A 12,006-nucleotide genomic window follows, 5' to 3' on the forward strand; every position below is an offset into this window, starting at 1 on the left:
AAACAAAAACCAAATAAAGAGACATGATAGGATGAAAAGTGGATCAGCGTAAATGCGTGTTCTGAACATGTCCCCATCAACACAGCTTATATACACCCAACTCAACTAGTTTGGCCCCGAAGAGAAAACGACGCCGTTTATACACAATTTTATAGCTGCGCGCGCACTCGCACTATTGTGTGTTCAACCAAATCACGCTTCTTTGCTGTGTCACAACTCAAATTATTTAATTTCCTTAAAATATGGACTTCTCCAAACAAGAGCAAAATTATCTTCTCACATTTCTTCTCCTTCACATCACACATAAGCTCACGAGATCATCTCAAATCCTTACATACTTTCTGCAAAACATCACGGTTAGTGTTAATCAATTATTGTCTTGCACTAGTTTCTCCATGGTGCATGCACCACCACAGCTCAGCTCTACTGCAAATTATCTGATCATCAACATTTTCTTGAATCACTGTTTGAGCTGTGAAACTTGGTGTACTATTGTGAATGAGAACTGTACGTGTAATTATATATAATCGGTAGTGAATCATTGTTTATGATAATCAGAGTGATATCAATATATAAGAGATGTCTATTTATAGATAGTTCTTTTGATATATAGCTTTAATTTCCGGTGAGATCTTTTTGATAAGAAAATATTTAGGAATAGATTTTATATAGAAACGGCAGAGTGTTTGTACTAATCTGAAACTCCTCTTATCTCTCCTCTTATCTCTAACACACGAGAGAAGTAATTATCCTTATCTATAATTAAAGAGTATGCTAAATATGGTATCACTTTGATAGATACAAACAAATATCATGATACAAATGTGAAGCGTATAACTTTATTGATAAAAAAGTCTACTGATACGCAATACGATAGTGTAACAAACCACGACTTTCTTGACTCCAATAATAAACTCCTAAAAATTCTAAGATAAATATTTGAAATCACAACCCAAAATTTAATTTATCCTAATTTTGGTAACATGAATCAAGAATTATGGCTGAGAAAATCGCCAAACACCAAGAAGAATACACTCTTGATGGATCATGGAATGCCGGAATCTTGTTACTAGGTGAGTACATTTTTTCCATCATTTTTATTGAAATAATTGATCCCAATTTATAACATTAATTTCTATTTTTGTGTGTGTGTTTCAGTGAATCAAGGGCTAGCTACACTAGCATTTTTTGGTGTGGGAGTGAATCTAGTGTTGTTCTTGACTAGAGTAATGAATCAAGACAACGCCAGCGCAGCAAACAACGTTAGCAAATGGACTGGCACTGTCTACCTCTTCTCTCTCCTAGGAGCCTTCCTCAGCGACTCCTATTGGGGCCGCTACAAAACTTGTGCCATTTTCCAAGTCATTTTCGTCATCGTAAGTCCAATTCTAATTCCAATTCAATTCCAAATAGAAAAAAAAAACGTGACATGACATAACGAACTTCCTAACATATTAGGGATTGGCGTCGTTGTCACTATCTTCATACTTTTTCCTACTAAAGCCGACCGGGTGCGGCGACGAAAAGACGGCGTGTGGGCCCCAGTCGACGCTCCACGTGTCTCTGTTCTACGTGTCGATATACCTGATCGCGCTGGGGAACGGAGGGTACCAGCCCACGATAGCGACGTTCGGATCGGACCAGTTCGACGAGGAGCATCCCGTGGAGAGCCGCTCCAAGGTGGCCTTCTTTAGCTACTTCTACTTGGCCTTGAATCTTGGGAGTCTCTTCTCCAACACCTTTTTGGGGTACTATGAGGATAAGGGAATCTGGGCACTTGGATTTTGGGCTTCCACTGGCTCTGCCACACTTGCTATCATTTTGTTCCTTTTGGGAACACCCATCTATAGGCACTTCACACCCAAAGGCAACCCCTTTTCAAGATTTTGCCAGGTCTTGATCGCTGCCTCTAGAAAATCGATGATCTCTCTCCCGTCCAACCACGATCACTTGTACGAGCTTCGAGGGACTGATCTCGCGGACAACGGAGCCCGGAAAATCCTCCACACCAATGGATTTACGTAAGTCTTTCAAAACCAATTGCGTTTTTTAAAGTCCAGATATACTGTTCAATCGGTCATTTTTTTAATCAGTCCACATATACCATTAGGTGTTTTAAGTTTATAATAGACAACAGTAGAGACTATATTTTCTAAAATATTAAAGTGTGTATGTGGTTGTCATAAAACCAATTAATGATAGGAAGAGTAATCTACTAGACTTATTTTACTGTAAAATCGATTGGTGATAAGAGGAATAATCTATCAATTTATACAGTGATTCGAGTTCTCTCTTTACATTCAATCAGATATATTTGTTATAAAAATCGCTAATTACTTGACGAAAACTCAGATTCTTGGACAGAGCAGCGGTGGTGACAGAGAAGGACGAAACGGAGGAGGCGAAATCCGACAGCGAGAGCAGCAGCCGGAACCCGTGGCGTGACGCAAGTCGAAGAAGTGAAATGCATACTCCGACTCCTCCCAATTTGGCTATGCACAATCCTCTACTCCGTCGTGTTCACCCAAATGACCTCCCTCTTCGTGGAACAGGGTGCCGCCATGAAAACCACCGTGGCCGGCTTCCACATCCCCCCAGCCAGCATGTCCAGCTTCGACATCCTCAGCGTGGCCTCGTTCATATCTACCGCCGCGCCATTGACCCCGCCGTCGCCCGCCTCCGCAAATCCGCCCCCCTGACCGAGCTCGAGCGCATGGGCGTCGGCCTCCTCATCGCCGTCGCCGCCATGCTCTCCGCCGGCGGCGTCGAGCGCCTCCGCCTCCGCCACGCGCTGGCGGAGTGCCCGACCTGCCCAGGGTCGAGCGACCTCAGCATATTCTGGCAGGTGCCGCAGTACGTGCTGATCGGGGCGTCCGAGGTGTTCATGTACGTCGGGCAGCTCGAGTTCTTCAACGCCCAGGCGCCCGACGGGCTCAAGAGCTTCGGGAGCGCGCTCAGCATGACGTCGATCTCGCTCGGGAACTACGTCAGCAGTTTGATTGTGACGATTGTGATGAAGGTGTCGACGGCGGACGACATGCCAGGGTGGATACCGAAGAATCTCAACGATGGGAGGTTGGATATGTTTTATTACCTGCTGGCGGCGCTGACGGCGGCGGATTTTGTGGTGTATGTTGTGTGTGCGAGGTGGTATAAGTATACGAGGTTTGAGGAGAGGAGTGGGGGAGGGAGTGATGAGCATTTGATGGTTTGAGCATTTGTTTGTATGTGTAACTGTTATGTTTTTGAATAAGGTGAGGAGAGGAGAGTGAATGTGTTTTTTTGTTTTTGTTTAGGGAGGGAAGATTGCGAGGATACTAGACTAGTGTTTGCACTTTTCTAAGTTGAGCATTGGACTACTAATGTAACTTCTTCCATCTTATAGTATTACTATCATTTAATTAATTTCAACTCAATATTTATTTATGTTGCTGAGTAACCATTTCTCTTTTTTTATTTGTCAAATTTGAAGCATATAAATGTAACCGGCGGAAATTAGTCATATGTGATTAAGAAGCAATGGTAGAGAAAAACTTGAATCTTTTTGAATTTGATAATTAGTCTTCTCCCAAGGAGCGGTACATCATGCTCCATCTATCCACGAATAGGAGTCTCATTTTTCTATTTTAGTCCGTCCGTGAATAGGAGTCCCGGTTCATTTTTACCATAAATGGTAATAGGGTCCCACCTTTCACTAACTCATTCCACCCACATTTCATTTAAAACTAATATATACAAGTGGGACCACTATTCCACTAACTTTTTTCCACCCACATTTCTTAAAACTCGTACCGCCCATAAATGAGACTTCTAATGGCGGACGGAGGGAGTATCATTAAGAGCATTTAAGTGAAAAAAATTAAATAAAAGAGATGATAAAGTGAAGAGAGTGATGTTTTTATTTTAAGAAATATGTCATTTAGAGCATTTACAACGTACGTCCTCTCACCACGTCCTCCGGGCGCATTGTGGCTCCCTTTCCCCACCCTATTTTAAGTGCTCTTAGAGTGGGATGGAGAAACTATTTTACTTGGTTAAAAGTGCATTTTATCATATTGCAACATTTTCAAAATTAATTTGATAGTATGGGCAGTCCAATCAGTTCAATGGATAAACAAGGCCCAACCGATGTGATCTAAATCGGGTTCAAAACTGGGCCCATTATCAATGACCGGCCCCGTGAGTCGTGAGACTATACTTTTCTCTCTCTGCCCCTCCGCTGTGACCAAATTATCAACAACATTTTCCGACTGCGGTCGATCGAACTCGCTACCCGGCCATGCCATGTGGAGAAGAAACTCACTCAGTCTCGCATCCAAACTCGCTCGCCTAAACTCCAACCCTTCTCCGTTTATCCTCCTCCGCACCTCCCACCACCATGGACCCCTCTCTCGATCCAATTCCACCTCACCCGCAGATCCCGTGACTTGGTCTCAATCCCGCCCCGATGTTCGGTTCATCGCCACGCGTGCAGCCGCCGTTGACTTTCCGGCAGCGGCAGCAGCATCCGCGTCGGTGGGCAAGGGTAAGGAAGTGGCGGAATTGGTTAAGCACTACAGCAGATGCTATTGGGAGCTTTCCAAAGCTCGATTGAGGTTATCAATTTTATTTTATTTTGATCCGCTTATGTGTTATTTTCATCGACCTCGTTGTTTGAATGGTTAATTAATTTATTAGGAATAATTCAGTTTTAGGTTTGGAGTATTAGGATTTATGGAATTGTAAACTTATAATCTGCACATTGTTGCTGGATGATTTCGTAAAGCTGATTTTGTGGTTACTCGTTATACATAAGAGGAAGATGATGATTTCATAACTACTATATTTGGATTGGTTGTATAAATCTCATTCTTCTACTATGATCCTCAGCATGCTTGTCGTGGCCACCTCTGGCACTGGATATATTCTAGGGAGCGGTAGTTCAATTGATTACCTTGGCCTTTGCTGCACGTGTGCAGGCACCATGATGGTTGCAGCTGCGGCTAACTCCCTAAACCAGGTGTGGTCTCATTTTCTTTTAACTGTAAGCTAACTTTAATACATTTAGTATGAAGATGCATTGAAACTAATTATCTTTTAATCAAATGTTGCTTCCATGAGTTTTATGCGGTGAAATACTGTTATTGGGAATCTGGGATGCTCTGTCGTATTTGCTCCATGTGGAGATTCAATCTCACTGGCTATGAACATAAATTCAAACTAGGAAATGGACAGTAAACATAATGTGAGCCCAAATTCATAGTGAAACACGTATATTTTTGGATATGCAATCCGTCTTTAGTCACTGAAGTGCATCTATCAACTATCAAGTTATATGGCATTCAGATCTCACTCAAACTACTTCAAGCCATGACTTTTTTTTAACCACAATTTGTGGGCAGACTGAATAACATGATAAATGTGTGAGGGAGTAATTAAACCTGTTTTTATGAATCTAACTAATATAACATGACACAGATGTTCCTTTTTCTCACTTGAGTGTGTGTGGAACACTTTTTTTGCTTCAGAGTCTGTTTTATGTGGTTGGTGAGTGAGTCTAGTAAATAATTATGTTTAAAACATGTAATTAGTCTTTGTTTGGCATCATAGCTCGCTACTGATAGTGAAAGAAACAGAGGATACATGTATTTGTGTTACTGTAAAATTTGGTAGCAATTGCACGTACTGTAGACCAAAATGTCTAAGTCTAATACAGATAAGAGTCTGAAGTGTGACTATAACAACTAGAAAAGAAGTATTCACAAAAATGTATAACTATTTTTAGGGTTGTCGAAATGGGGTATAGAGTATCAGATATTTCCCTACCCAATACACGCAAAAATCGGGATCGGGTTCTTAAAATACCGAAATATCGGGTATCGAGTATATACGACCGGGTATACCCAATGAACTACTAATTACCCGAATTAGGATTTACTAGTCACTCTACCCTATCTTATTTATGCAATACTTACCTAAAGCTAGACCTCATTCACTCTACTTCAATGTGGGAAAAAGAAATGTTCATAAGAGATTATCTACCACCACAGTCCACAGCCTTGTAGCCGCCGTCTCACGTCTGACAGTATGCGTCAAATAAATAGTTTGTTTTTAGCATGAAACCCTTGTTTGAATATTAAATGTAATCCACTCAAGCTTCCCAATTGATCTTTTAAATGATCTTTGTTGCTCGCTCAGTCACTAGTGATGGATATTTTTCACTTCTAATGCATGCTGAACTGCTAATGCAGCAATGCTTCCACTTGTAGCTTCAGCCTTCAACTTTTGTAGATGAAAACCAATTCTAATGGCGACAACTTCGTAGATTTTTCCTTTTGACATATTCTTGTCTGCTTTGTCACTTATAAATCATCAAAGTTAATGGGATCACCAACTAGTACAGTTACCTGCCCATTTTCCAATAAACCACCTTAAAGAATCATATTAGTACAATTATCTACTTACTTTGTTGTAGAGAGAGATAAAGAATGTGAGGTGGAGGTAGGTGAAAAATCTGTATCCCTCACTGATAAGAGAATGACAAATTCTCAACAAAATTGCAAATAAATACATCAATACTTGGGCTTCACGAAGTCAACTAAACATCTCGGGTGCGGTATCTGAACCTATCAGGTGTGGATACCCAATGCGAGTATATAGGATACCCACACTGCACTTTGGGTCGGGTTCGGGTGTCAAAAAGTGTGATTTTTTTTGGGTGTGGGTACCCAAAAATTCGGGTGTGGATACCCGCGGGTACCTGATTCGACACCCCTAATTTTAATTAGTAATAGATCTAAACCCTACATAGTTTTGGGACATAGATAAAATGGAATGATTATTTTCTCTCAAAGTCCTCCCAAGTGAATGTATATTACTTGATTTTTCTTGATAATGAGACATTTTGACAAAAAGATGTGTGGTAACTTTTGTTGCTAGATTTCCACTTCATCTTTGCCAAAAACTTATTTTATTGCTCTTTTGGGCCCCAGGTGTTTGAGGTTAAAAATGATGCAATGATGAAAAGAACCAGATTAAGACCACTACCATCCGGGCGTATTACCAGACCTCACGCAGTTATGTGGGCATCTTCCATGGGTTTAGCAGGCACTGCGCTACTGGCTTGTGAGGTGATCATTGTCTCCTAACTGTTTAATAAGCATATTAAAATGTGAGTAAAGTAGCGTTGAAAACTGATGTTGTGCAACAAGGATTTTTGCAGACTAATATGCTGGCAGCAGGCCTTGCAGCTTCCAATCTTGTCCTCTATGCATTTGTATATACTCCGCTAAAACAAATTCATCCAGTAAATACCTGGGTTGGAGCTATAGTTGGTGCAATCCCTCCTCTCCTTGGGTAAGATTTCACTTTCATAGGACACCTAGCTGAACCTCAGTATAATGGCTTGGCAGAGATTTTACTGCATGGATATTATTACTATGAAAACAATCTAGACCTTACCTTTTTCTATTTGAAATCGCCATGATTTATTTTCTTCTATCTACAGACAATCCTGGTCCTTTCTTCTCATGAACTTTGAATCAGTTTGCGTAGTAGTAACATATCAATCAAATAATAGAATTGGCAGCTACTAGTAAAATTTTTACTCCACTTAGATAAATGTCATTAGAAGTCAGTACAGGCTCTATGCTAAACTTGCTTTTATGGATCAGTTTTGAGTTTTGCTGACATTAGTCACCATAAGCAAAAGTTCGTAAAACTATCTTTCTTCAGTTATGATTTTCTTAACTCTTGAAGCCTCAGTTTATCTCATTGGCAAATAATTATGATGCAAACTATTAGATAGGAGTAATAGATTGAGAGTCTGAGACTTAATTTTTCTGTCTCAGATGGGCTGCAGCTTCTGGCCAGATCTCACTTAATTCGATGGTGCTTCCTGCTGCTCTATATTTTTGGCAACTACCTCATTTTATGGCCCTCGCATACTTATGTCGCAAGGATTATGCTGATGGAGGGTATGTAGGCCTGAATGCACTGTCTTTTTAAAATGAACAAGTTACTGATGATGTTCTATATAACAGTTAGTACTATAGCCCCTATAAATAAAGTTTCACTAAAGCATAATTGTGTTATTATGTATCTGGGTTTTTCTTAAAATGACCTTATTTCTCCCTTTTGTCGACTGAGTATACTGAAGCAATATATGATACGGAGATCATGGTTATTGTTCTTAGTTTAGTTACTAATAATGATATGTTGATATACTCTCACCTGATTCACATCCAAGAATGGGATTTTCAAATAAACCTGAATCTCTACTTATGGACATTTCTGTATCTAAAGATTGTTCCTTCTAAGTCCATCCTCGTTTTCCATATTAGGTTCAAGATGTTCTCACTTGCCGATCCTTCTGGCTACAGAACAGCCTGGGTTGCGCTGAGGAACTGCCTTTATTTACTTCCGCTAGGTTACCTGGCTTATGATTGTAAGTTTTTATTGACTGGCTTGCTTATAATTCAGTCATTAAATTTGTTATTTCCTAGTTCCTGGTGATGCATTACATTTTAAGCCCACATCTATGTGCTTGCACAATGTTTCTCTTTAAATCAATATCACTACCATTTTTTTAAAAAAACATGAAAAAGTGGAGATGAGGGGTGGGCTTCAAGTATTGGACCCTAAGCCTCACCCTTTACACAGGAAGGTCCATCACTTAGTTTCATCACCAGCTTAGTTAGTTTGTCAGGATGATTTCCTCGAGAAATCAGTGGCTATATTTATTTGTTTGAACTTATTTGTTTGAACTTGGTAGTTTTGTGTCCAACCCATCACGAGATACCAAACCTCAAAATAAATTTGTTGATACATCTGTTTCCATCGTGGGACTATGTGCAAACAAATAGTACATAAGTTCACGTGCTCCTGTTATTCTGATTAACAATCTTAGATGATGTATTACATTCCATTTTTCGATTAATCTAAATTTAATGCATCTCTGTCCACCTCCTTGTTGGAACCTTTTCTGATTATGTCATGATTAACAATATTGTCCCATCTTCTCTATCCATACCACCCAAATTTATGCAAATCTGAATGATGGTCAACTGCAGGGGGTATCGCTTCAGGGTGGTTCTGCGTGGAATCGACACTCCTCGCTCTTGCAATCAGTTCAACTGCAGGGTTGTTCTTGGTCAACCGCACAACAAAAAATGCACGGAGGATGTTCCATGCTAGCCTCCTTTATCTCCCGGTCTTCATGGGTGGGCTCCTAGTACATCGGCGTTATGATAGCGAATTGTCTCTTCCTGTGGAGAATTCAAATCAATTAGCTGAGTCGACACTGTCTTCCTCCTTAGATGGAGAGCTGACTGAATCTTCCTCCCCTCGGAAAAACAGAAGACCAGCACCATCGCGAGCGCCAGTTGCATATGCCTCGGTTGCTCCATTTCCATTCTTACCAGCGCCATACGTCAGCAACTAAGGTGTAAGAGCTGTATAGTGTGAAGTTAAATGTGGAGAATTTGATTGTGGAGTTTTACATATTTACGGATTTACCTGGCGGAGAGCAGAATTTGCGGCAACGTTTTTGTTTGTGGTGACAATAAGTGTGTTGATGGAGAAGGTAGATGTTGATGCATCTTCCCTTCTTTTCTGATAGGGGAGATTAATAATTCCTCCATTAAAACCATTCAAAAATGGGAGACGCCTTTTTTATACTAGAATTTAAGAATTCAATTGAAACATTAATATATTCTCTCCGGATTTTGCTAGAGGGTCCTCTCATTTTTCTTCTTTCTTCTTTCTTAATCTATTCAAAGCTCTACTTTACAATGGTTCAACTACTCTATTTATCTGGTTCACCTCGTTGCTTAAGTGGTGCAAATGCTTCTTTAACTCCATTTGACAATCAGCTTCCTCGTTCTAATTTTACCCCATCTCTTAAAAAGTATAAACTTTTGAAAAAGTATAAACTTTTGAAGAAGTATAAACCTTTGAAGAACATGAGTTTTAATATACAATTATTAAAATAAGAGTAATTAAAAATTGGGTTTGAAATATTGTTAGTGCAGAATGAATATCTCCTCATTAAAGATTAAAAAAAGGTTTCCTAATAAATTTAAAGAATAGACTAAAAAATATAATTCATATTTTTAATAGTAATTAATTTCATTTACATTTTATTAGAAAATTATACATAAAAATGCCTACTTACATATGTTTACATTTTGTAAAACTAGTTAATTCTAGATGATACAATTAATAATGGATCATGAGGGAATATTATATACTCTCTCCATCCATAAAAAATAAACTAATATTTCTATTTCATTCTATACATCAAAATTATTCTAATACTTAAAATTGAAAGTTATTCTAAATTTATTAGGGCATCCACAGTGGGGCGGACGATAGGCCGCCCGATGCATCGAGCGCGTCGTCGTCCGCCACTGTGAGTGCGCGGACGACGGACGATGCGTCGACGCCCTAACCTTAGTCCGCTGACGAAGCGCGGACGATAAGGCATCGTCCGCCCACTGTGGGCGACGCGGACGATGCAACCCGTTTTTATTTTTTTTTCTTCGAAATTTGTCTATTTAAACCTCGATTGACATTCTATTTTTCATACGAACATTTCTCGCATCTCTCATTTCTCTCATCTCTCACATTTCTCCATCTCTCACAAACCAAAATGAGCCACGACGACGACCGGAGTTCCTCGGAGGACGGTAGTCCGACCTTGACTCGAGCCTTAAATGCAGCCGTGCAAGACGCAATGGCGGAATGCTTAGCCATAATGCAACGCGAGGAGGAGGCGGCGGCAGCGGCGGCGGCGGAGCAGATCCCCAGGCCTATTCGACGTCGGACGTTTGTCCTCCGCGAACACGCCGCAGCTCACAAACGTCTATTTGCAGACTATTTTGCCGAGCAACCACGGTGGGGCCCGACTGTTTTCCGCCGCCGGTTTAGAATGCCTCGTTACCTTTTTCTCAGCATTGTCCAGACGTTGGAGTCACGTGATGAATACTTCTAGTATCGGGAATATGGCACCGGCAGACCCGGACTTACACCGTTGCAGAAGTGCACAGTTGCACTCCGTCAGTTGGCCTACGGCACCAACGCTGACATGTTCGACGAGTACCTCCACGTCGGGGATACAACAGGCCGCGAGTGCCTAAAGAGATTTTGTAGGGGAGTTGTGGAGGCCTACAGCGACACATATTTGCGAAAGCCGACTGCTGTAGATTGCCATGCTTAATGAGAATGCACGAAACGGCGCACGACTTTCCTGGGATGCTAGGGAGCATCGACTGTATGCACTTGGAGTGGAAGAATTGTCCGACGGCGTGGAGAGGCCAATTCACTAGTGGATACAAGGGCAGCCACCCGACGATGATCCTCGAAGCCGTCGTTGACCATCGGCTCTGGATCTGGCATGCTTACTTCGGTATAGCCGGGTCGAACAACGACATCAACGTCCTCAACTCATCCACCCTCTTCACCGAGCAATGCAATGGCAATGACCCGACCATCGAGTTCACTGCCAACATGCGCCAATACCACATGGGGTACTACTTGGCCGATGGCATATACCCAAGGTGGCCTGTTTTTCTGAAGACGATCAGCTGCCCAATTGGTGATAAGAGAGTTTTATTTGCGCAAAAGCAGGAGGCGGCACAGAAGGATGTGGAGCGGGCATTTGGTGTGCTCCAATCACAGTGGGCAATAGTGAAAGGGCCGGGGCATCTCTGGTTCAAGGAAGTCCTCGCCGATGTCATGTATGCGTGCATAATCTTGCACAACATGATAGTCGAATATGAAGGTAGGAGCATCACCGATTGGACCGATGACGAAGGTGCATCTAGCTCCTCCAGCACGGCGACCCCGCCCCCCGCTCAAGGATTACTGACGGGTTTCAATGAGGTTCTATCTAGACATGCCTCAATGCGCAGCCAACACGACCATGAACAGCTCATGAACGACATGATTGAAGAAGTGTGTGCCTGTAACCGCCGTCGCTGAGTTTGCGTATTTTTTTTAATTCGTATTGTAATGTATTAATTTTAT

General features: G+C 41.4%; 1 protein-coding gene and 1 pseudogene across 1 annotated transcript; both read left to right on the top strand.

Moving 5' to 3' along the window:
- Positions 1-206: 206 nt before the first annotated feature.
- On the top strand, positions 207-3,426 carry LOC121773300 (annotated as a pseudogene).
- A 735-nt stretch (positions 3,427-4,161) lies between these two features.
- LOC121773302 (protoheme IX farnesyltransferase, mitochondrial-like) lies at positions 4,162-9,710 on the top strand. The gene is made up of 7 exons (XM_042170131.1): positions 4,162-4,595; positions 4,870-4,999; positions 6,972-7,109; positions 7,202-7,335; positions 7,830-7,955; positions 8,322-8,425; positions 9,051-9,710. Exons 1-7 carry the CDS (start codon positions 4,168-4,170, stop codon positions 9,419-9,421), a joined length of 1,431 nt encoding a protein of 476 aa, XP_042026065.1. The 5' UTR covers positions 4,162-4,167; the 3' UTR covers positions 9,422-9,710.
- Positions 9,711-12,006: the final 2,296 nt, after the last annotated feature.

This window comes from Salvia splendens, chromosome 17 (genome assembly GCF_004379255.2).
Source record: "Salvia splendens isolate huo1 chromosome 17, SspV2, whole genome shotgun sequence".
NCBI classification, from domain to species: Eukaryota; Viridiplantae; Streptophyta; class Magnoliopsida; order Lamiales; family Lamiaceae; genus Salvia; species Salvia splendens.